The sequence below is a fragment of the Cryptomeria japonica genome, chromosome 9, assembly GCF_030272615.1.
Source record: "Cryptomeria japonica chromosome 9, Sugi_1.0, whole genome shotgun sequence".
NCBI classification, from domain to species: Eukaryota; Viridiplantae; Streptophyta; class Pinopsida; order Cupressales; family Cupressaceae; genus Cryptomeria; species Cryptomeria japonica.
Genome location: NC_081413.1, coordinates 581,109,078 through 581,136,168, shown reverse-complemented (window position 1 = coordinate 581,136,168; position 27,091 = coordinate 581,109,078). Strand labels below are relative to the sequence as shown.

The following is a 27,091-nucleotide window of genomic DNA, read 5'->3' as shown; positions in this document are numbered from 1 at the left end:
GAGGAGGAGATACCAGCGTTTGTCAGAGGACCGGAGAATCAGTTAAAGAAGCAATGCAGGGAACAAGCTCGTATTGGTTGGGAAGCCATGAAGCTCTGTGTCAAGTTGATATGAACAGATGAGGTCCTAAAGGCACTCAAGGTGGTGGCGCTCATGGAGGTGGGAAGAGAGCTTCGTGACCGGTTCGAGGAGGGGAGAGCGGTCCAGTTCCTAGCAAGCCTCGAAGGTGACCCAGACTTTGGGAACTTGGACTGCATTCCAAAGATGAAGACTGAAGCAGCCAAAGGGAAAGCTTTGACAAAGATTGCTGATGAGGAGGTGAAGAAGCCGAACCAGAGCGATTCAGATTGAGCGATCACGGTGCCAAAAATATGTTTTTTTGCTTTATGCTTATATGGTTTAAAAAAAAACAAACAATATTTATGGATGACTGTATTATTTTGTGTATGAATGCACAGTACTGTTTTTACTTCTATTTCCGGTTTGTTGGAACTCCGCACAATAGGTTTGAACTGAATGTTGGGCTGATGTTGAAATTTGAATGGACCTGGAAGAATGTAGCTATTTTTGAAAATCAATATATCAAAATTACCGATAAAAAAAAAAAAGAAAATTGGATGCACCTGATTGCAATAGTACTTACGGACAAATAGTGTAACATAACAACACTAGAAATATACAACAATTAACAAATTAGATTTTTTAAAAATATAGGTACGATCATATATAATTATGTAAACTAAATGGAAACTAAATGAAAATAAACTTTCACCATTACAATCCGTAATCTCTTTTTCTGGAATAGAATCAAAACTGGCTCTTCGTGTTTCAATAAGAGACACAGTCAATTCCAAGAAAACAGATTTTACCCCACAATCTGGGAGTATACATTTAACTTTCCCAGGAGAAGTTATGAGGAAGAAGAAGAACCAGGTAGGCATTGTTAAAGAAGATAAAGATGATTCACCAGATGCATCTCTTAATTCCTCAGACAACGAGGAATTGAAGGCTATAGAACACAAAAGTAAAGCAAAAATATCTTCTCCAACCATAACAGATTATGAAAAGCAGAGGCAGAGGAAAATTGAGGAAAACAAGGCAAAATTACAGGCTCTTGGCCTTCCAGAACTTGCATCCTCCCTGCCGCAGCCTAAGGCCAGTAAGCAGAAAATATCTATTTCTAATAAGGGAAAACGCAAACAAGATGACAATGACTATCAGCCCTCAGAAGAGGAAGACGATAGAGAACAGTCAGATTCGTCAGCTGACGAGGAAATCCAACAAAAATTGCCTACACCCAGGAAGAGTACTCCTGCAAAAAAAAGAGCCCCTGCAAGACCAAAGGTGATTTATGAACTAACATTGTGATATACTAACATCAGAGGGAATTTTACAGTTTATCTGTTTAGCTGTTTTAGTATCTAATGTTAGTAATCAAGCACCGACTTCAATCTTATTCGCTGATGATGGATTCAGTAGCGAAACCCCATAAGCCGGATATAGTTTCATATATACAGTTGGTTCTAGAAGAACGTGCTACTACTTTGAGGCGCCGTGAACAAAGTAATCTAAAATCTAAGTTTAGAAAATCATTTGCAACAATTGAAAGCAATACATGCCTATGGTAGTTCAATTTTCTTTTTCTAGAAAACATTGGATGTGGTAATTGATAGTCATTAATGCTATTTGGGTTGAGCTTGGGTTATATCCTTAAAAAATGTAATTATGGTGTAGAATGAACTCCATAACTGCCACACTACAAATATGGTATATTTTATTTCAGAGTTATGTGACGCCTTGTTGCAGTTGGGGGATTTCAACCTCTCTTATGTCGGTACAAGTGTCCCGTAAGAGGGAGGATGGAAAGGTCGCGTGGCTGGCCCTAAATAGCAATTGAACCGGTACATGTTGAATTGTAAATGTATCCAGTTTTTCTTTTTAAGGTGAATCTTGGGTAAGGTTATGGGTTGGCAGGCTTCTAGGATGCTTTGAAGTAAGCGTAAAACAAACTCTTGAGATTTGTAAACAAGAGTCATGCTACAATATACCTGTGAATTTTAATAGTTTTAATTTTAAACATGGGTTAGGCTATAATGCACCCCTAATCGTTTCTTATTACTGTTGGGGGATTCGATCTTGGGTCACACTCCTATAAGTATATGCATGCATTTGGATTGCAGGAGTAGGAACTTTTTAATCTTTTTAAGCATTGCAGATGTGTGCATTTCGCTTAGTAAATTAGTTTAAGGTTAAGTCAATGAACTCTCTGGTAGTACTCTGGTTGTAGGTGGATTGACAAAGTTTGTTTGATTTAATCCCTAGCTTCCTCACAAGGTCAAGCCCGGGGTACAAAATTTGAACAATATAACAGTTAATTGGAAAATCCAAATCCCTTTTTAGGCTTCTACAAGGCAAGTCTGATAAATTAGATTTGTGGTCGGTTTGGTCATGACTTGAAAACCTACCTTTACCTTTTTTAATGTGTTGGGAATTCACCATCAAGGTTATATTGTTGTTCAAATTAGAAACTCAAAGAGGGGTGTTCATTTCATAAGATTTCACCTGGGACCTTTAATCTAATTTTGTTAGTGTGAGCTGCAATATTGTTGCCACATTAAAATAGAGAACATGCTCAGTGGGATTTGAACCTTGGTTATCATCATTGCTTCACCTTACTATTAGGTTGCAGACAATTTGACATACAAAAAATGTTCTAGCTTCAAGTAAAAATGGGGCAGTTGCTATCATTTTTTTATTTAAGAAATTAGCGTTTAGCTTTGTGGATGGTATCTAATTGGTTCCCTTGGGGAAACTTGGCTCCAATTTTATAGGGATGTCAAGATGTAAGACTATAAGTTGAGTGACTGTTACCACAAAGATGTTGAGTCTCTTGGGGCACAGTCCCAGTTTTGGGGAGAGTTTTCCTCTGAAAATTTTCTTACATTTAACATAATATTTTCTCAAAAAAAAAAAGAAGAGAAAAGATTGGGACAGAGAGGAACAAAGGTATTGATTTTAAGAAATTCCCAATTTACAATTTTAGTTTTTCATGTTTGCTCATGGACAATTTGTAACACTATCTTTATGCTCTGTCTTCTTCCTTCCTTTGAAGGTCAACTAATATTAACATTAATACAGTTTAACTATCTTTGATCAAGTCCATTTTTCTTTATTTTTATTTACTTTCTGTTTTTATCCAACTGTAGTGTGCTTGCACAGCTCCTAGACAAAGTACTCTCCCCCTTACTTTCAGTTTGTAGTGTGTTGAATTCTCATTCATGTAGTATTGTAGTATTTGAAGCAAATGCTGCCCTTTACTTTTGCAATTTTTTTGCTTTGCCACAAGGAACATTTTTAGCTTGCATTTTGAATTTGGTTCAGGATAACGGGTGCATTATCATATGACTTTGTTGGTTATTTCCCTTTGCCTTGTGTACCAAAGTGGAATCAGTAAATCTTCTCCATTGTTAGTTCTGCCTGCTGTGCTTTACTTTCGTTTACTTTGTGGGATTGGAAAAAGTTTGTCTTCTGAGAATTATGTCAGTTCTTCTGATTTTATGCATGGCTAATAGCATATATGGTTCACACGGGTATGAAATTAGGGAAAATACAAGTAAACAGGTTTTTTTCAAGTAGTATTCATCCCATATCAAAAATTCAGCAGCATAAAATTTTGAATTGGGATTGGGACTCATGATTTGGCAAAAATTAGTCAGCTAAATTTTTTACTTGGACTCTGGATTTGTGAAATGAAAAAAAAAACATAAATACACAAAATAAACTTATATAAGCATGGGGTTCATAAAGGATGAATTTAGAAAACACAATTCTATTTTGATCATTGTAGCATTACTTGGAATTGGGATTGACTCAATAAATCGAAGTATGGAATTCAAATACTCAAGATTTTACCATGATACTAAAGACCTCTGAAAAATTCATAAAAATAGGGGAAAAATGATTTTTTTCAATTTTTTATTTCAATAAAAAATAAAAGGAAAAGTCTTCTTTTCCATATGATGCAGCTCAAAATGGTCCAAAATGATATTTATCTTTTGCTTTTTAAAATTATAGTAGGAATCTGGGAGTGGTAGCCCCCAGTCGGACCAAGAGGCAGCAACCTTAGCAAGTTCTGGGGGTTACACCCGACAGGTTCTCTATCATGATACAAAGTAGAGTTGAGGGGCGGAGTCCCTGCCATCAGATCCAAATTAACGACTTTGAGCCTTAAGGCCACAGGGACTTAATGACACATACCAGTTTTCGTTATGTTGTTGCTTTTAACCAAATGTATAAATCCTTTAAATCACTCGACAATCAATTCATGCTGCTGAGATCCTAATAGTTGCGGAAGAAAATGACAAAAACACAAAAATTAGGGTTTTAACAAGGGTTTTTGATTTTTTTAGTAGCTGAATTGTGGACAAAAACTCACAAGTTTTTTGACAGTCTTAGAAGAGTTTCTAGTGAGTTACTTGTTTGGTAAAAAATGGCGTGAGTGTGTTGAGAACTTGCTGAGTTTGAGAACCATGGTTCAACCATTGCTCCTCATTATATAGGTTTCAGTATGTATTGTGCTAAAAAGTAAAATGTGAAAGAAAGCAATATCTCTTCTCAGAAGTTAAAAACTATATTCCTGTTTGCCCAATATCAAGGATTAAAAAGGTCACGGTTAATTTGTTATTTATGAAATGAATAAATGCACATTTTGCCTAAGTGTTGCTATAATATGCATAAACTGAATTTCTTTTGCATTATGAAATCTCATATTGTACTAACAGTCTTCTGGACAAGCACTAGAAATATTTCTGACTTGAGTAGGATTATTTCAAGTGATTGCATGTGCTGGTGGTCAACTACGTTAAAGATTGCATCATAAAAGCTAATGCATTAATTTCAGATTTGACAATCATTTGGTTGTTGTCTGTGGTGCCAGGGCAAGAAAATGAAGTCTTTGAATTCTTTAATTGTGGATAAAGCATCTAAAGAATATGGATCTTTATTAATAGACCATGAAGCAAACAACAATGTTGCATTACAGCAGATTGGATTGGATGAAGATGCAGCTTTACAACAGGTTTAATTATATGGATAGTTTTATGTAGTTGCAAGGGCATGTTTATCTGTGAAAACTTCTCCATTATGTCATTGATGTTCTTTAGTAAGCTGATAATGCTGTACTGAACTGAGCTGTAGGCCCTTGCGCTCTCTATGGGGGTTTCTATGGAAGATACTGCTTCTGTAACAGAAGCTTCTAGACAACATTTGCAATTTGGAATGTCAAAAGAAAAAATAAACGATTCTGAACTTTTAGAAAAGTGTAAGGATATAGCTGATGCTAGCAAAATTTCTCATGGTAAAAGGCAAAAAAAGAAAACAAAGGTATATTTTCTCTATAACTGTTTTCAAATATATGTATAAAAGTAGTGAAGCAGATTTTTTAAATTTTTTGAAGGCTACATGGTTCAGTCCAATGCCCAGTAGTAATATAGTGGTGTTTTTCTTTTGTTTCAGAGCATTAATACAATACAACTGACTGAAGATGAAGTTATCGCATATTTCTTTTACTTTGATGGTGAGTTTTCAAGTTAGCATTTGGCTGCTATTTTCCCTCTTGCATTCTTTATCAACAATTCCTTTTTGCTTAATAAATAAACTACCCTTGCTTTTTGGAAGAAATTCATTCCTTTTAGTTTTGATTTCAAGTCAGATTCTCATTGCCACTTGATCTTTATCTTTGAGTTTTCACACTTCTGCAGAGTCCAGTCCGTTGCCCGCATAGGACACTTATCTACTAGTTATGCTGTGGTTTTGCTCTCTTTATTTCATGTTTTCGCACATCCCTTTCCTTAACCAGAATGGAACAGATTTTTATATATAAGAATTTGCAGTGGCAAAATATGGAGGTTTGTTCCTTTAATTTTGGCCTTGTGCAGTGAATCCTTTTCTTTGATTCTTCAAGATTTAAAAAAAATATATTTTCTCTATATAGAAATTCTGATTTCACAAATAAATGCTCTAAAGAAAGAGAGCATTAGCACATGGCATTTATCAAAACAGAGTAAGTAATTTCTCTTTAGCAGGCACTTTATGTTTTCAAATTGCATAGCAAGGTAAGCACAAAAGGATGGGGGAACAAATTGCTAAATAAGAACATTATAGAATTTTACAGGATACAATGTTGCTCCACAGTTCAACAGAAAGAGTCTTTACCCTAACCAAGAAGAAATCCTGCTAACTTCTGTATCCAACTTGACTTCCAATGGCCAAGCATTGGAAAATTAAACCTGCCTTGGGTCCTAATCGCCCTTTTTAGTTCCCACAATCATCAGCCAAATCTTCAACTGGTGGACAGCCAAGCTCTTGAGATAATGTTACCATCTTTGGAGTCAGCGAAGCCAAAATACAAGTTCCACTTTATAAAATTGTACTTATTCATTTTTTTGTATTTATTTGCAGTGTTGTCAAAGGCATTGATACATGTTTACATATTATACGTAAACATTTGTAAATGTGCACTCATACATATATTCATGCACACATGTACGTGTATGTAATGCACTTCCCAAGCATCAATGTCCACGTTCCCATAGTTTTTTACAAGAAAAACATAGTTTATTTCGGTGGACCTCAATTTTTGTCACTTCATCAAAACTGCGCTTTGGCTGTGATGCCTTTTGTTAAGGAAACACTTTTTGTAAAGGTTTCTTATTCTCTTCTACAGGAGGGGGGTTTTCTAGTAGAAATTATTCTTGGCCATTTGTTTATAAATTCAAAGCTCTTTTCATAGCCACTAGAAGGGTCAATGGATCAAATGCCTTAATCAAAGCCCTAAGAGGTTCAGTTAACCCTAAAATAAAAAGGACAATTAAGCTTCCTTTGTAACATCAAGCACCATGACTAATAACTTTTGGAATTCCTCCACATATTTCTCTGTTGTTCCCTTTTGCTTTAACTGGGCCAACTCTCTAAAATGAACTTCAATATCCCTTCTATCAAACCTTTCAATTCATCTTTTGCAAAATTTATCATATTTGTCAATTAGACTATGACCTCAAGTAAATAACCTGTGGTACCACCATTCATGTGCTGTGCCCTCTAAGTAAGAGAAACTTTTGTTAGACCAAAAACCTGTCTAAAAAGGTGTGATCCATAAGGATCCGGATGAATCAAATTTTATCAAAGGAATCACTACCAAAGGTTTCAGCTCTCAGAAACAACCAAAAAAAAATGAGAGTTAAACTATCATTTTGCACAAGAGGCAGTTTCAAAACTGTTGCACCAATTTATAATCGCCACAGTGGTTGCAAAATTGCCCATCTACTTCAAGCAAACACAAAAATTTGAATTGTTTTGTTCCAATACCAGAAAACACAAAATTTGAAGCAAACAATCAAATGCTTCTTCTAATTCCACTTCTAGGACCTTTGACTGCTCAAGAAGGACATCCCACCATGAACCATCTATTAATGGACAAGAGAGTTGAATCATATCATGGGGAGTAGAATTAAGTATTGTAAAACATTGAGAAGAATAATTCCATTATAATTCATACCATAGACTTCACAATGAGGAAGTAACAATGTGGAACAAGGGGCAGATTGTTGAATACCACATTATTTCACAACTCATTGTACTTGGTTAGCTTCTAATAATAATTCAATAACAGTACATTTGCCACTGCCAAAACCTGTTATACATTTCCAGGATAAAATCTGTGTGCATAGAATTATTTCCTTCTTAACTATCATTTATTTTGAGAATAAGTAGCACAGTTTATTATTGTATTGATTCTAAATTTCTACCATAAAATGAATGAGATTATCGATCATGGAGGCTTAACAAAATCCTCACAATCTGCAATGCCAAAGGCTCATCTATTTCAAAAAGAAAGAAAAAAAGCAGAGGCAAATCAGTAAAACACAATTGCCCAAGCCCCAAATTATTCGTCACAGATTAACAAAGGAACAATTCCATTCATGTGGCCATAAAACATTAATTGCTATGGATACATGTGTGCATGAATGTGTATACATACACATTTACAAATGTATATGTAAAATGTATAATCATATATCAATGATTTTGACCATACTGCAAATAAATACAAAGGATTACTCATACATAACCCATTTAAGCCTGAAGGACAATTTACATTCACAATGCTAATCCGTTAGTTGATGCTGTTTGATAAGGACCACCTATCCTAAAATGAGAATCCCATACAAAATGGAACTCCACAACACACACAATATCCTCATTTTGAAACCCTTATTTATTTATAAGATTTTATATGCAGGGGCAATGAATTTTATGTTTAGTGTCCAAGGTGGTTTTACACCATGATACATGTAAATGATCTTTTATGGTTTTGCTAGGCTGCAATGCACTGAGAAACAAATTTGAAGTCATGGATAGGTTAACAACTCTGTTACTGGTGCATCCCTAGGCAACCCTGGGTCCCACTCCGGTTCAAACCAGGTTCAGGGTCCTGGTCCGGTTCTCTGTGGGTTCAGTCAGGATCCTATCCACAGCCTGTGGGTTTGGCCCGGACAAACCCAAGCGAACCCGAGCCAAATTTCACCTCCAGATGCATCCAGCCAGTGAATTCGGGTGTTTTTTTAATTTTTTAAAAAACTTTTTATTGTAAGGTATTCGTCTATAGCAGTGGTAAAAAGATTTGTCAAAACCATGGCATCAAGGAATAATCACCGGATTGTTATGCTAGAATAAAATGTATGGTCTAATATAAATCATAAACCTTTGCATATTGAATTCTCAATCTCTAATGGTATCAGATTGATAGCAATGCAGGAATCGTGTTTACCATTGTTAAAGACAGTGGACTGTGTCTACAAGAGTATCAAATGACTGCCTTCAACACTCTATCAAGTGTGTAGGGGCAGTGATCTGTAGATAATAGTCGGCAAGGGGTAGAACCATGTTAAAATCTTAGGGCCAGTTCATTACTTTAAAGATACCTTAAGGGTTATCCAAATTCTTGACACACTCAAGGTCCTATACACTTAAAAGGATGCAGTTTTAATATGTGTAAAGATCTTGTGATACAGCACCAAACAAAGATAGTGTACAAGGAAGCCATCATGAGAGTGATAGTAAACTTCAATGACAGTGGTATCGAAAGAGAGATCATAGTGTTCTATGAAGCATATAGTATGTATCACAATGCTCTATGAAGACTGTAGAGCCATGGATATGATGGTCATCAAGTTGTTATCTATAAAATGTCATTCATAGTCTATTGAGACTACATTCTACAGAGCTCATAATCTCAAATGATTGTCATGTCAAGCAAATCTAATTCAAATGACCTATAGGAAGATAGTCATCTAATATGGATGGTGATGATGATATTTTTTATGTTTCATATGATATTTGACCAATGATCAATGATGGCTAAAAGTTGACACTTGAAATTATAATTTATTAACTTTACTATATATCATGACATTCGAGTTTGACTTAAATTTGACTATTAATTTGGTGGTGTGCTTTGAACTTAATTACTGCTGCCAATATGTATATCTTTCTGATTTTTATATGTTTTTGTATTGACGAACCCAACCCCCAAAAAAGCTTTGACTGAAGTTGAACCCTCCGAACCAGTAACACCACAAGGACAAAATAGAGTTCCTAAGTTGTATTCTGTAACATCAAATGTAGATATAGGCCTAGCAAAATCTTTACCATATGCATCACCAAAGCCTCATTTATTCCAAAAAGAAAAATAAAAGCAGAGGGAAATCAATTAGATAAACTATAAATCTGCCCAAATCATTTATGAGATGTGTACAAAGGAGCAATCTGAATTTCGTGGCCATAAATCATCCATCACAATACATGATTGTGTGCATTAATATATGTAAGAGTGCACATTTACAAACGCATATGTAAAATGTATAATCATGTATCGATGCCTTTGATAATAGAGCATATATATATAAAGGATTATTCATACACACCAAAATCAAGCCTAAAGGACAATTTATGGCCACGATGCTGATCTGTTAGTTGATGCTGTTAGATAAGTACCACCCATCCTAAAATAAAAGTCCCCTCAGAAATGGGATTCTGCAACACACAATATCCTCGGTTTGAACTCCTTGTTCATTTAAAAGTGTATGTATTTTATATATAATGTGCACAGTGCTTTCGCTCTATGATATACGTAAATTAGTTTTTGTGGTTTTGCTAGGTCACGATATGCTGAGAAACACACTTAAAGTAATATTTAGGTTAACAAGGACCACGTAATTCAAGAAATGATAAACATAAAACTCGCACAGGCAATATGGGTGGATCAGCATCACTTACATCCCCCATAGATGGGAGTTGTAATTCTCAACTATGCTTTTTTCATTCAAATGAGGAAATGATTTCAAGACCTGATTTCCTGTAAAGACCAAAGGAAGAGGATTGACCTTGAGGTTCGCCTATTTCATTCTGTATCAAGGCAAGAGTTCCACTCCCTACCCTCTACCTCTCTCTCCTTAGGGGTTCTATCATAGACCTTTCTATGGTGGGAAGGGTGGGACCTTTATCCAAGTTACTAAGTTGTAGAATCAAATGTCAAATGCAGATATAGACATAACAAAGTCCTTATACAGTCTGCAATGACAATTAGAGGCAAATCAATTTTAAAAATTGCCAAAATTATTCTTGAGATATTTATAAAGGTACAAACCTAAACATGTGGCCATAAATCATTTCTCACAACATGTACATGTGTGCATGAATATGTGTATGAGTACACATTCGCAAATGTTTATGTAAAATATATAATCATGTATCAATGCCTTTGAAAACACACAAGAATATGAATAAAGACAAGCTTAAAAAAGTGTAATTCATATTTTGGCTTCTCTGACTCCAAAGATTGTAACATTATCTCAAGATCTTGGATGTCCACCAGTTTGTTGTAATGGTAAATCTTCTAATGTTTGGCTGGTGATTGTGAGGAACTAAGAAGGGCAATTCATGACCCAAGGCAGGTTTAATTTTCGAATGCTTGGCCATTGGTAGGCAAGTTGGGTGTAGGAGTTGAAGGGATTTCTTCTTGGTTGGGGTAAAGACTGTTTCTGTTGAACTGTGGAGCAACATTGTTTCCTGTAAAATTGTATAATGTTCATTTGTCTCATAGAAGTAATCGCTGATGAGGATTTAGAGGAAGAACTAAAGCTATAAATTGAAGAGTGGGGGTCCATGGCATCCACGGGGCACACTTACAACATTATGAGATGCTCCTAAATATCATCCTTTCAGAGTACACAGAATTTTGGAAGGACACAAAGTTACAGTTCTAATTGATACTGGAGCAACACACAATTTCATTGATGAAGGTTGGTTGGTAGAAGGTAATTACAAATGAAAAATCACAATGGATTTAATGTTATAGTGGTTGATGGTTTTATCATTCCATGTACCAAGAGAATTCAACAATTGGAAGTTGCTCTCAGCAAATGCAAGATGTGAGATGACTTCTATCTGCTGGGCATAGGATAAATAGAACATGGTTTTCCTGTAGGGTTAGTATAGCCTTACCAATTCCAAACCGAAAAAGAGAAAGCTCAATGGATTTTATAATAAGACTCCCTAAGGCACAAAGTAAAGATTGTATATATGTTGTGGTTGATAGACTTACTATATATATTCATTTATTTGTCATATCCATCGAATTTAAGGCACCTCAAGTGGTTGGTTTATTATTTAAAGGGGTTTTCCAATTGTGTAGGTTGCTGAAAAACATAGTAAATGATAGAGATAGTAGGTTCCTTAACTTGTTTTGGCAACAACTCTTATTTAATAGGCATTGAATTGTCTCCAAGTACTAGTTATCTCCCATAAACTGATGAATATATGGGAATAATCAACAAATGGATTGAGGTCTATTTAAGAAATTATGTAGTAGAGCATTAGATGGCCTAGATAAAATGACTTATTTGGGGGAACATTGTTTCAACACCACATATCATATGACCATTAGAATGACTCCTTTCAGGGCTTTGTAGGGTTATGATGCTTAATTCTTTGTGGATTTGGTCATCTTTGTAGTTGAGTACTAGGGGCAAAAGATCTAGTCAAGCAAAGTTACGAAATTTAAGAATCACTCAAGAAGAACTTACAGAGAACACAAAATCAACAAAAGTTATATGCTGTCAACATCAACCTAAAAGAACATTTGAAGTAAGAGATATGGTCTTCTTAAAGCTACAACTTTACAGACAGTCTTCTTTGAAAAAGAGTGAAGTAGAGAAGTTAAAACCAAGGCTCTATAGACCTTATAGAATCAAGTAAAGATTTGGGGAGGTGGCATATGAATTGGAATTGCTAGAGAACAGTAAGATATGTAACATTTTTCATGTCTCTTGTTTAAAAGGAGCACTAGGAAGTCAAATTATTCATTCAATAGAGCTATCCCTATCGGATGATGAAGGGAAACTGATTTTGATTCTTTAGGCTATTATAAATTTCATAAGAAGGTAAGGAACAAAACAATTATAAAATATCTGGTCCAATGGAAAGATCTTCCTAAAGAGGATGCTACATGGGAGGTGCTGATGGGTGTTTTGTGACCACACCAACACAAAATAAAGCTCCCAAAGACACTATAGCCTCCCTTGAGCAAAATCTCGTGTATGCTAAGATTTTGAAAGATCATACAAGTGACTCCAAGGTTCCTACTGCAAACGTGCAACTTTATGTTGGATATGAGCTCGTTTGGCTTAATGTATGTTGGTAATCCAAGGGGGTCTTACGTGAGGTGAAACAATCCTTTAAGAAGACTTAAACAAATTTAATTCCAAGGAAATATTACGAATGATTTGGCAATGAGAAGTGCTTTTTGAAACGTTCCAATGAAATCATCTAAGTGCAAAAAGTATGAGCTATAGAAATTCATCAGACACCATCGCATTTTCCATTAAAATCAAAGTGCATCTAACAACTTGAAAGCAAATCTAATCTACTCGAGGAAGAAGAAACCATGCAAACTTAAAAACAACACAAGTAATCACCAAAATTCAATGAATTACTCTTAATTATCTTGATAGTCTCTAGCAACAATTTTATAAAAAATCTCCCTCTCTTACAAATGAAGGGGCGAACCCCTTTTATAGGCCCCCAAAAATGAAATGGACGGCCAAGATCAAATTGGAATCAAGGGCTAAGATTTCTCCATTTAAACCCTAATTAGGGTTTGACCAAAAATGACTCATGTGGTGCCAAGCAGTGGGCCTAGCAATTAATAAGGCATCACGACCACTATGCATTTAGTAGCCTATGAAATATCCCCTGTCCTATGATGACTGAAAACAAGGAATATTTACTGTCCAAGTTGTGTGTTATGCTGACAGAGTTTTCAGATTGTAATAAAGACCATCTTTTATGAACATTTCAAAAAAAAATCAACCCTAAATGACTCTTCTTAATCGATAGATGACTAGAGATGCTTAAGCAACAATCTATGAATGATATTCATGAGTTTAAGTCATCAAAAACCACGTCCTACAGCAGACTGACATTATGACGAACACTTGGCATACATCCTCAGACAATCATAAATGTAAAGATGTAGTAGATGCAATCCAAACTCCTCTCTTCTTTATTTCATTTGACCATCCGAAGACATTACATAGGTAACACAATTGATCAAATATAAGGACTGATATTATAGACCTTTTTAGACAGTCTGAAGACAAATGACAGTCCTAGTCTTTTGGCATCCTCAACTGATAATTACAATGAAGTGTTATTAACAAATGAACCTGGGATGAGGCGCTGTGAAGAAGCAAGCAATATCATAGACAAAGAGCCACCAATGTGCTAAATCTGAACCACTTCATAATTTGCCCCTGCTGCTGCAATTAGAAAGTCTGATATTTGATATTGATCAGCAGTATGTACTCCAAACCTCCTCCTAAATGACCGCCCTTGTCCCTTGAGTGAAGTGCTTCCCTTAATGGTGTGTTTTGATGCCAAATTGTGCGGATATGAGTCAAATCGATGGTGCACCACATATAGGTTCGACTCTGATTTTGGACTGATATGAAGCCGATATCTCCACAAAACCTTCTCTACTTGACATAAAAGGAATCACCTTTGCTTGCTAATGAAATCGCTGACCTCAAACTTAGCTTTTGATGCCTCAATGATGAAAGATTATCAAATCGTGGGTGTATAGTTTGAAGTCGGTTTTGTATCAGACCTGCAAATAGACCAATTCGTCATGCAATTCGACCTCCAATCATCTACCAATGGAATCGCCTTTATTCACCAATGCTGCTGCTGCCTTATTGATAATGATTCGTGGCCTGAATGATGTGATATGACCCAAATCGTGGGTTAGGATCAGAAATTACAATTCGGTCTCAAATCAGAAATTCTATGTTCTCAAATGATCTTCAACAAAATCGGTTTCCTCTCTAATAGAAATAAATGGATTTAAGGCTCCTCAAGGATAAGTCTGAAAACCACATGAACCCAAACACCATGACCATGTAATATCTCAATATGCTCTATGGAAGATTGAGTATCTTCCACTCTCAGCTGCAACCCCATGGAAGATCTTTCACTCCCTCAGTTATGCAATCTATGGGAGTTTTCGTTCCCAAAGACCCAAGTATGTAAACACCTCTCGGTTCTACAAAACCCAACCAATGATCAAATTCAATTCCCAAATCTGCCTTGAAGCTTCATCTTGATCTCCCTTTATACTTTTTCACTCCAACATCTAGAAGCTTCTAGAAGTGACTTTATGAAATAATATTTAATTAGTCACTTTATTAAATTAATCAAATATAAAGTCATCTTTTAATTTTTAATTTATTTGATAACTTTATAAATAATTAACTCAACATTATTAATTAAAATAATTAATCAAGCTATCCATAAAATATATCAACAATTTGGACAACTTAATTAATTAAATTAATTAATTAATTATTCTTCAAAATGGGGACATTACAGCTCATCACTCCACTATGCATTCAATAGATCATCGCCCAAAATAGTGCGCCCACTATCCTTCTCTCTGATGGAAAATGCAATGAATTGAGCCATGACGGTCTCAAGTTCATCTATAGAGATACTTGGCGCAGTCTCGAGCTTGTACTCCAAAATAGCTATGTCATTTTCACACTTGCAAAAATCTTCTACCATCTTGACATTGCCTCCTGAGTCCTACGCATGATGCTTGAGAATATGGAAACATTCTCTAGATGATTTTTTGAGAAGGATTCCACGAAAAAGAATTCCTTCAGCCTATTTCACAAGTTATCCACTATCATCTCCTCATCAGTCAATCTTTGTGCAAATAGTGCTTCGATTGTATTGAGGATTCCTTCCTTGCTATTCTTGATTGCTTTTCTTAATCGAGCTGACTCTTCATTTGACCTTTCGAAGAATTCCTTCCCGATAGTCACTGCACAATACCACCGAGGGAAGTCATATGCTTCATTTTCTCTTATGATTTCACCATCTATCAATGCTTGCCTAGGGACTTTAATCAATGCTTCTAGGTGTGGAATGGTCATCTCCTGGTAGATGTGGGTGTCTTCCCATGCTTGGTTAACATTCTCCAGTTTGCCAAGGATAAATAGGACTCTTCCATACATCTGAGCCAAGTCTTCAATGAACTTACAAGTGGCGGTGAAAATGGACATCACCCATTTCTTAATGTCTTGGGTTATTTTCCTCATTTCTTCAAGGCCATCAATTGATTCCTTCGGAAGAGTTGTAGGAGGAACAAAAGTCAGATCTTTCTGCCCAACTGGATGCATTAGGTGTTGCACATATCCACACGAGTCTTTGTTCTCACTTTTCAATCTTTTATACTTCTATTCCATCTTCTTCATTTGCTCTTTCAGTGCTTGAGTGGAATCATCAAAATCTTCTATCACTTGTGCCTTGTTCGCACGTCCCAGATCAACTTTTGTTACATCATATTCTTCCGGCCTTGTCAACCCTTGGCACTACCACATGTAGAGTTTTGGATCCCAATTTGTTCTTGGTGACCTTGGAGAATTTCATTGCCACCTTCTTCTCTACTGGCTTAATTATCTGACTTAGAAATTCTTCCAACTCAACTGTGGGATCAATTTCTTCTTTTGGATACCTTCTCATCCTTTCCCTTAGCCATTTTGGAGTGGCTGATTGCTGATCATGCACTCCTAGCTGTTCTTGCCCTTGCTTTACTTACTCAAGGAGCCCTAAGTCTTCAATTGCTGTTACTTTGACAAGGGGAGTGTCATGGCAACCCTTAAGAATCTTCTCCTTCATTTTGGATTTAGGTGTGATGTACACATGCCTTTTGTAAAGAATCAACTCATTTGCTTCCTTGAACCTGTCATCTTGCATTTTCCCTTCCAAAAAGACAGTAGCAAATGGATCCTTTACATGATCAGCTGTATTTAATGTCTTCCAATCAGAAGATATATCAGTAATAGAATATAAGTGTGGCTTCCTAGATAAGGCATTAACCACAATATTGCTACTCCCTTTCACATGGTCAATATTGAAGTCATAGGCTTGAATTTTACTTACCAATTTTTGCTGCCTATCATTCAAATCCCTTTGATTGAGGAAGTATTTCAGACTATTATGATCAATCTTAACCAAAAACTTGGTACAAACCAAATATTGCCTAAATGTAGTCAAAGCGTGTATTATAGCCAACATTTCTTTGTCATAAATTGACAACTTACGCTCAGCCTCATTGAGCTTTCTACTCTCATAAGCGATAGGATGTTTATTTTGCGTTAGAACAGCTCCTATCCCTTCACCAGAAGCATCACATTCTAAAACAAAAGAATCAAAGGCTTGTTGAGCAGATGGAGTCCATGCAAATGCCCCTTTCTTGGTCAAGTTGGTTAAGGGAGCAGCTAGCTGGGAAAACCCACTTACAAACCTTCTGTAGTAGCTACATAATCCTACAAATCCTCTCAGCTGTGTTAAATTGCTTGGCCCAGGCCAATCTTGAATGGCCTTGATCTTCTCCTCATCTTCCCTCACTCCATGCTCGCTGTTTCAAATCCCAAATACAAAATTCCTTACAACCCGAATTCACACTTGGATCCAAAATGAAGGAAAAGATTCTTAAAGCTTGCCATGACACTCCCCTTGTTGGTCATTCGGGGTTCTACAAAACATATAAACAAGTAAGGGAAATTTTTCTTGGAAGGGGCTGAAAAAGGATGTAATGCAGCATGTGAGGGAATGTAAGGAATGTCAACAAAACAAGGTGGAGCATGCTTTTCCAGCAGGACTATTATAGCCTTTACCCACTCCCAATCAAAAGTGGGAGAGTATATCAATGGATTTTAATTTTTATCACATGTTTGCCAAAGATTAGGTAAAGATTGTCTCTATGTGTTAGTTGATAGGCTTACAAAATATGCTCACTTTCATGCTATATCTTCAGAATTTTAAGTACCTCAGGTGGCAGATTTATTTTTTAAAGAGATCTTCAGACTTAATGGCTTGCCAAAAACAATTGTGAGTGACAGGGACAACAAATTTCTCAGTTTGTTTTGGCAAGAACTCTTTCGTTTGACTAGGACAGAGGTAACACCAAGTACTAGCTATCATCTGCCAATGGATGGACAAATTGAAGTAGTGAATAAATGGATCAAGGGCTATTTGAGGAATTATGTTACGTTCCAACAAATAGCCTGGGTTAAATGGTTACATCTGGGGGAGTATTGCTACAATACCACTCATCATATATCCATTGGAGTGTCCCCTTTCAAAGCTCTCTATGGTTATTGATGCTCTGCAAAAAGGATTAGAAAATCTGTTTGATGGCAACACACACAAGAGCACAAGAAACAAACGTTAGTGTTAGCAACAAAAGATTATCCTAAACAGGCATATCAAGAGAGATATTAAGCATGAAATAGAAAGCATATAAACATAGAATGAAATAGCTAATCAAGATGCTCATAGTTGCTCCTCCCTTGTTCCTCTCCTCTCCAAGTCCCAAATGAGTGTAGCTCTCAGCAGCTTTTTGCACTATGGATGCTTATGGAGGATTGAGATTTAATACTAAGCTTCAAATATGAAATGAAAAGCTAAATACTATGCTAGAGTAGATAGTGATGCTATGAAAAAGCTCTATGCTAATGCCAGTATAACAACAATACTCTAAATGCTTCTCCTTTTGCTTGAGGAGAAGGGTTCTATTTATAGAAGAAATAGGGAAATGAAGGGTTAAGATTGAGCAATCTTAACAAGGGTTAGGATTGAAAGTTGGGGATCCATGTGCACAATTGGCACCAATAAAATGGTGACAAGTTTCAACATAGGATTGGGTTGAGAGAAGAGGTTGGAGGCATTAAAGGCCTGAGAAGACCTCATGGTTATCTAGAAGGTAAGGGTCAAGTCTAAATTAAGATTACCCACTGGATTAAGAGTTAATCCAAGGATAAACCTTTGTGCAAATGTTTAAGAGATAATCATGGTCAAAGCATTAAAGGCTTGATGAGACCCTTGGGTTGGGTAGAGGTTGAGTCAAAACAAATGTTTTAACCATGTGGGAGGGTTTGAGGTAACCATTAATGGTTATTGGAGACTTTGGGGATTAAGTGGTTGAAGGTTGAAAGCCTTCAAAGGTTATCCAAGACTTTGAGGGTTAATTTGTTGAACACACAAAGCATTAATTGCTTTTCAAAGACTTTGGAGTCTTTGAGAAGTGACTCCAATTTGCTTAGGAATGTGACAATATTTAGGGGATGGATTAGGCTAATTAGGAAGGGTTTAGAAGAATTTAGAAGGGGTTTAGGCATACAAGTGGATTTTGTAGGAAAATGCAAGTGGGAGAAATTTTGGTATTTTCAATTAAAATAAAATCATTTATTTCAATTAAATGGTGTAAGTTGAATTTGGATAAATATTCAAATAAATATTAATTTATTTAAATGAGAAAAAGAAGATAAAGCATTTAAAATGCTTGAAGACTTTGAGGGAAACCATTAAAGGCTTGAAGACTTTAAGGAAAACCATTAAAGTCTTAAGAAGACTATAGAAGGAAGCCATCAAGTTTGAAGACTTTAAAGCCATCAAGTTTGAATACTTTAAGGGAAACCATTAAAGGTTTCAAGTGGGTGAGGATAAATAGGATTTTAAATAAATAATTTATTTAAAATAGTTGTGCAACTTGCTTTTGTAGGAAAATACAAGTGGGTGGAGGATAAAGGTGATTTAAATAAATTATTTATTTAAATGTGAGAGGTGGGATTTTGGGGGATTTAAATAAATATTAATTTATTTAAATGTGAGAGAATATTTAATTAAATAAATATGATTTATTTATTTAATTAATGGTCTGAATTTGGTTAAGTGAATTAAATCAAATAAATTGAATAATTTATTTAATTAATAGGAGAAGAGGGTTAAGATGAATTAATTAAATATTAATTTAATTAATTTAATTGATGGTTAAATAATTAAATAAATACTAAATATTCATTTAATTAAGTGGACAGATTTATGTGACTACAGTTATGATGCTACTTCTTTTGTGGATTTGATTTTTGCGGATGGTAGAGTACCTAGTGCTAAAGATGTGGTACAGCAAAGTAAGGATATTTTGATGAATCTCAAGGAAAACTTGCAGCTTGCTCAGAATCAACAAAAGATGTATGCCGATCGATATTGGATGGAAAGATCATTTGAAGTAGGAGACTTGGTATTTTTAAGATTGCAGCCCTGTAGACAGTCATCCATTAAGGGAAGTGGAGCAGAAAAGTTGAAACCACATTTCTATGGCCCTTATCCAGTGGTGAGGAAGGTGGGACAGGGCGCATACGAGTTAGAATTACCACCCAACAGTAGAATTCACAACACATTTCATGTCTCATGCCTCAAGAAGGCTCTTGGACAGCAGATTGTGCCCTCGAAGGAATTGCCACCACTTGATGATGAAGATAAGTTAATATTGGAACCTGAAACAGTATTAAATGCAAGGGAAAAGAGGCTAAGGAACAAGTTGATTCCTGAATACTTAGTAAAGTTTAAGGGGCTTCCGCTAGAAGATGCCACATGGGAAGGCATTGAGATATTTGACCTTCCCAGTCTGCAATTGCTTGAGGTCAAGCAATTAGAGGATGAGAGGACTGTCATGATCCTGATTCCAAGGGCCTAGTTGGCCTTCCATGCAGTGTTCTTTAACATCCGATTATTTTATTTCTGCCTTTAGTTTTATTAAATAAATTTTTGGTTAGGAGAAATTATTAAAAATTACTTATTATATAAATATTTCTCCTGTTTTGTTTTTTGTGTTCTTTTGGGATGTTTTTGTCAACCAACTTGAGGTCGGCTCTCCGTAACTCGGCACACAAGCCTTTTTAAGGCACGCTGGGCATGAAGGATGGCATGCTTGGATGATCATGTCTTTGCCTCCGGCACGACTGGTTCTGGATGACAAACCCAGACCACATCAGGTTGGGACATAGCCCCTAGCTTGGCTTTTGATTTGTCTAAGCATTTTCGAAATAGCCTTGAGTTGTCTAATACTGTCTTCCCTATGAATTGATGATCAGGACGAAGCTTGTGAAGAGGCTCCAAGATTGAAGAAAGGTCGAAGAACCACAAGAGGGTCAGACACAGTGAGGCTAAAGGTCGTGCCAATCAGCCTGCAGACAGAAAGATAGAACTTGGTGCAGAGGATAGGAGATTCACTCTTGCTACTTGCAAGAGGACTGTCGTATTCACCTTTGCCTTTGTCTAGTGATAAGGCAAAGCTGCGATAAGGAGCCAATACATTCAGACAAGGAGAGTGTCATGCACAGGATAGGAGTACAAGTGAATCCATTGATTTAGACGATCCAATCAATCCGGCATTGCTCATACTGGGCAGCTACAGCTTGCACTTAGGAACACAAGTCAATCAAGCACCATCGTCTACCTACAAGAGTCGGGAGTATTCATTCAAAGGAAATCTGTATGTTTTCTTTCTATGTTGAATCCCAAAGGAGGATTGGATGATGCTTCAGTTTGTGATTATAATGAATTGTATGAACTGGTGATTCAAGGACTCAGTTATAAATGTATATTGTGGAAATTCAATATAACCTCTGTTCTCCTATAAGTTGTTTGTTAAGTCTGTGTTTTTCTGTTATAAAATCGATTGGGATCTTTCCAATTCAAAACTCCTTTAGGTCTGGACTTGGAGGACAAAAACCGACAATTTCAAAAAGTGAGTTCACATGAAGATCACCTTTGTGCAAATTTGATAATCTGAATTTGAATTAAAGTATTCTAACAACTGGCAGCAGGTTGTGACAATTTAAGGACAATTATCTGGCAGATTTTAAGGCAGAAAAAGGCACTTCATTGGGAAATAAATCACTGCAGTATCGAGACTCATCACAAGTCATGAGAATGGAATATCTTGGTCATTTTTGTGCCATACTAATTTGAATTCCTATGTTTTGAGCATTAAAACTGATATACAGTGTAACTATTAGCAACAGTTTCTGAATTGATCTCTTCAAATAAAGGAGAATTTCATGTTTATATATCATCGAGCAAAATTAGTATAATTATGTTCCGGGGTATGATATATTCAAAATAAATTTAAGAGAGATACTACACTCGATGCCCTTGACTAGGATTGTTCCCTGCGGCAAATTCAATTGACTGTAAATTTACCTTTAGCTGATGTTTGTGATTGCATGTGACTTCTTTGTCTCCTGCAGGGGATTTCATAAGGATCTTGCAGCGACTAGAAATGCCCATGATCTACATGCAACCTTCCATGACCTTCAACTGTGCATACTAATTTGAATTCCTATGTTTTTAATTCGAGTCACCCTATCTTAGCTCTTCTATGGTTGAGCCTTCTCAAAATGAATTAAGCAATCTTGTGATTAGATCTATACTTTTAATATATATACTTGCTGCTTTCTAATTAAGGAGATCCATTTTAGTAATTCTGATTATAAAATGATCCCTAACTTGTTTGCAGGGCCTCAATCAAAGTGAAAGGTATCTCTAACCCTACCTTGTTTCAATTAAGAATTGTGATCTAGGGCAAAATTTGGGTATTTATAATTTGGGGACATTACACAGTCAAAACCACTTTAAAACTTTGGAAACAAGAAGATAAACAGTATGGCGGTTAACAATTACTGTGGGTTGATTTTAGGATTTTTGAGTGTAATGCTGCTATGACTTTACAGATTCATTTCTATCGTGCTTTTCTGTATAATCTTTAGAAATAGTCTAACAATCTTGTGTTTTTTGATCACAGAAGCAGGAAAGGGGAAAATTACAGTGCGAGACTTGGAGAGAGTTGCATTAGCCCATGATTTTATGTGGAGTAAGCAAGAGCTAAGTGAGATGATTAATGCCTTTGACAAGGATTGTGATAGACAGGTTTGAAAGGGTTTGGTTTTGTTGCTCATCATAATGTTGAAATTTATTTCATTCTTTTTTTCTTATGGACATTCACGTCTATGGATGAAAATTTGAAATATTCATATTATTTTTGAAAGAAATGGGAGGCAGGGTAATTCATCAACCTGATATTTTTTGGTTCTACTGCAGATAAATCTTGAGGACTTCAAAGCAATAGCTGCACGATGCAACATGGTTTGTGGCACGTAATCAAGTAAATGCTCATGAGAGTCATAGACTTCTTTATTGTTGTTGGGTGGTGCCATTGTTTTACAAGACTTGGAATTTATGCCCTACGTTTTATTACATGTGGTAGACTGCAAGCACATGGAAGAATAATGTGGTAAAATGGATAAAATTTCACGGGACATATCCAACTTTACTGGAGCATGGTGAAAGGATAATCATGTTTGCAAGGAAATAGAATCTCTTAGGATTAAGGGATCACACAATATTGAAAACGGGGATTCTTAAGTCCCTGTAATAATTACTTGCACTAAAATTTAATAGGCAAATATGGTTGACTTATTTGATTGTTAAAGAACTTGAAGGATTAAAACATAGTGTGAAGTAACAAGGAATTTTTTATTATGTCATTTAGTGTATCCCTACTTGTTAAATTTAAATTACATATTTATGAACTGCAACGATCATATGCTTTAGGCCTGTTTGTTGAATTTAAGCTACATATATATGAATCATAAATGAATGTGATTTTAGTTCTGTTTTCTGGTTGCATATACTTCTTTAGGACAGCATTTCTGAGAATGAATAGCATCTCTAGAGATATTTATTATTTACTTTGTAATTGCTTGTACAAATTCATTGTAATTTTTACGTAGTTTATAGTGTATACAGTGAATCTTTCTCAAGTAACATCTATTTCCTTGCTTTCTACCCATCATTGTGACTGTTGGCCAGATTATTCTTCTTTCCTGAGTAACTGAAATGAAACAAAAATGTTGTGCGGATCACTAGGATGCTCAGGGAGAAGATTTTCATAACTATGATCTCTTAGTTGTCCTCTGATTATTCCCTTGCCTAAATATGCACTTTCAGTATTTACATTGAGAATTAGTTCAATAAATGCTCATCACATGTTAGAGATTGTTTGTTAGTTTCGTCAGCACCATGAAGGTTAAAATTTGTGTACCTCATATTCTGATGGTGTAGATCTAATCAACATTGAAGCTGGGAGTTTCAAAATATACGAATCTCACTTATTTGCTAAAGTATGATAGATTGAACTTTGGAGTTCTAGAAACCAAATTCTTTTTCTTTTGCTAGGTACATCCAATAATTGTTGGGAAACAGGCTGCCCTTCCACATTACAATATTCATCATACTCTTTACTTTTCTCCTTGGTTTTGAAGTGAATTGACATGGGGTCTGCAAATGGGGTTTTGGCTCCTCTAATCACCATTATGGTAAGTGTTCCTTCTCGCCAGTCTATAGCTTTATAGGCACACAATTAGATTATAGTAGATTATTTTTATTTTATTCATATTTGCAAGAAAAAAGCCTTGTGATTAGGGTCACCATCTTCGTATTGTAATTTACTACAGCTTGGGCAGTAGGCATTCCTCATTGTATAGACACTCTACACGATGTCATGTTGAATAATGCAAGGATGTTGCACACCATAAAAAATGCCATTGCAGCTGTTTACCTGGGCCGGAGAGAGTGATTTCTACCATGTTTATGGGAGGCATGATGGGTAGGCATCTTTAGAGATTGTGATTCCACACAAATTTGGTTGCATACTTACAAATTAAGCATTATGGGAATTGTGGATGAACACTGATCACACATTGCATGTGGTCATAGCAAGTGGGGTTGGATGTGTTGAACAACAATGTGGGGGATTTGGGAAAGGCGGTGATCAAGGTGAGTGTATATTTATATGAAAAATTGACAAAGATATTAGGTAGTGATTTTTTGATGATGTGTTCGTTGAGTGCCCCAAGGAATTTAATATTTTGGGCACTAATGAGATAGATAAGATGGGCATGCTTGGGGCTCCAATTGTTATGTGAACAAGTCTTCATATTTTGTATGGTTAAAAATTGCACAATTTGTAATTTTCATCTTACATTTTTACTCTCAATTTAATGTCCATAACGATAATCACCCTCATTTTGAAGTTTCCTCCCCCACTTGCCAAGTTCTTCTACACTATTATTTGCAAATTCCAAGTTTTCTATTTATTCTATTGCAAATGGGTTAAAAAGATATCGCTGGCCCCATGCACCCACTATAATGAAATATTCCATCTATCACTCCATTTTGTTGATCTTGGGCCCTCCACTTCCCTCACTCCCGTTATTTCTCTTCTCTTCTGAGCTAGGTTATCCCTCCATTGATATCCAAAAACCTTAGTTTTAGGAATTCTTCATTCCATTCTTCCTAATTCAAATGGGTCTTCAAGATTCTTCCTTGTATCCTCCTTTCAATATAAATTGACCATTCATCCCCTTTATTTCTACTCCATTTCACACACATCATCAATAGGCTAGACTTCTCCAAGGGATTTTCCTATATTACAAAACTCACTTACACGCTCCTTGATTTTACCAATTATATTTGAAGGTTGAAATATGTCAAATAAGTGATCCAATGAGGTACTACAACACTAATGATATTTTTTTCTTGTTCAAACTTTAGCCATCATTTTCTTAGTATTGGTAATAAATGCCAAATTTTTGCATGTCACAATGGTAATAAAAAAATAGGTGAGCACATTTGAGAAGTTGTAGAGCAGATGGAGTCAAAGACACTAATGTTATGAACGGTCATAATGTCAAAGAATTAGAGGCTAGTGCCCAAGGGTTAGATATGTGTGCTGGGAGTTAGATACTAGCATTTTGTATTTCCTAGATTCATAGGTTACAATATGAAGACCTCCAAAATTCACATTTCATTTATTTTGAGTCATCTTTAGCCTTTAATAATCTTAATTGATGAAAAACATAGATGACACAATTTTGCCATTCTATGGACCATTTTCCTAGTTTAATCTCTTATTTCCCAACTCAGTGTTTGAAAGATCTTAGTTAGAAATGAAAGTTTTGTTTTATTAATTTACTTAAATGAAATCAAATTGACTTAAGATGCTTTGAATACAATGAAAGAAACATAGTATTACACTTAGTTTAACTAGTGGCTAAGCATATTTTTTTTGTCTTTCACATGTCTCATATGGGTCACATTTTAAAATGAAATTTGATCACTTCCATTATGATATGGAAAACTTTTTCCTAATTTGATTGGTTGATGAGCATTCTACCATATCTCTATGATGAATTTCATTTCACATTGGTTACTCATCAAGTGTTCCCCGGAGAGGTGCTTTAAATGACACTACATAAACCAAAGACTTTGCAAGTACATAAATATGCTTTACTCAAAAGTTTCTTGGATAGTATGTTAGTATCCTTACTTTCTTTGATATCAACATTATCAATGGTTAAGTGCCCTACCTAGTGGGCATTTTCTAGCTTATGATTCTTATATATTTGATGTCTTTAATTCAAACTATTTTATTTAATGACATATTCATACTAAGAATGTATTTGTGGAATAGGCTTGTTATGGACTTGTTTTAGTCTTATGGATGGAAAAATGCTGTCAATTTGTTCATTTCCCCAACTAGGGAGAGAAATGGACAAAGTACTTACTTCTCTATCAATACAAAAAAGTTATGAAGTTCTTTAAGTGTTTGTAATATAAATAAATCATTTTCTAGTGGAGTTCAACTTGTACAATAGGTGTGCTTGACCCTATCATGGAATTCATATTATACAAAGTAGATGATCTTGTTTAAGTGTTAAAATTAGAAACATGTTTGAAACTGTGGTTTGTTATCATATCAATACAAATCTACCATTGTTAAACTATGTTTGATATCAAGATTGTGTGCACACAAGACTTCCCCAAACTAATACTTAATCTTAAAAAAAAACTTTCTCTAAACAAATTAACTTTCTTTAGACAATAATATTTTTAAAAAACATTAGTTATATATAGTACCTTGATAATATAAATATTTTTTATATTAAAAACTTATTATTGTTCTTTCCATTTTAAAAGCTTTATCCTCTATAAGAGTCACATCCACTTGGGAGATCATCCACTTACCATAAAAATTCTTTCCTTTCTAATACAAATCCCCCTCACTACCCACTAGAATTGCAACATCCACTTTTGGGTAAGCAATCTTATATATATAGTTATTTTTTTAATATATTTTTTATCATTAATGTTTTATAGATTGTCAAGATGTCTTTTCCAAAGTTGAACTTTAATGTCCAACACAAAAACTAAGCAATCCAAACTTTACAATTTTATTATAATTAATGAGTTTGCTTCCCATTGGTCTCCCCGAGAATACCTCTAGAATTAAAAAAATTATATTACTAAACAAATATTTCAACCCGAACATAAATGTGATTTTCTCTTTGGCAGGCTAGGTAATATACTCATAAAATATACCTCTTGTGTGGGATATACTAACATATGCTTTCTTCGAAAACTCATAATTATCACGTGTTTCGTTATGATTTGACATAATGTTCATTAATTTATGAAATTTGTGAAATATATGGAAAAAATGCCAGCTAGTCTTCATTTGAAGATTGTACGTGTCGTGGTTATCCAAAATCCTCCAATGGGGTTCTCT

General features: G+C 35.4%; 1 protein-coding gene across 1 annotated transcript; it reads left to right on the top strand.

The window, feature by feature from the left end:
- Positions 1–761: 761 nt before the first annotated feature.
- LOC131052904 (uncharacterized) lies at positions 762–23,009 on the top strand. Its single transcript, XM_057987545.2, has 6 exons — positions 762–1,344; positions 4,937–5,077; positions 5,197–5,382; positions 5,515–5,575; positions 22,268–22,392; positions 22,564–23,009. Exons 1-6 carry the CDS (start codon positions 913–915, stop codon positions 22,621–22,623), a joined length of 1,005 nt encoding a protein of 334 aa, XP_057843528.2. The 5' UTR covers positions 762–912; the 3' UTR covers positions 22,624–23,009.
- Positions 23,010–27,091: the final 4,082 nt, after the last annotated feature.

What these genes read in the sequence shown, in the direction of transcription:
- LOC131052904 (XM_057987545.2), top strand. Translation starts at nt 913, where the DNA reads ATGAGGAAGAAGAAGAACCAGGTAGGCATTGTTAAAGAAGATAAAGAT. An exon ending in GAGCCCCTGCAAGACCAAAG is followed by an intron (nt 1,345 to 4,936) that starts GTGATTTATGAA and finishes CTGTGGTGCCAG; the next exon opens with GGCAAGAAAATGAAGTCTTT. An exon ending in AAGATGCAGCTTTACAACAG is followed by an intron (nt 5,078 to 5,196) that starts GTTTAATTATAT and finishes ACTGAGCTGTAG; the next exon opens with GCCCTTGCGCTCTCTATGGG.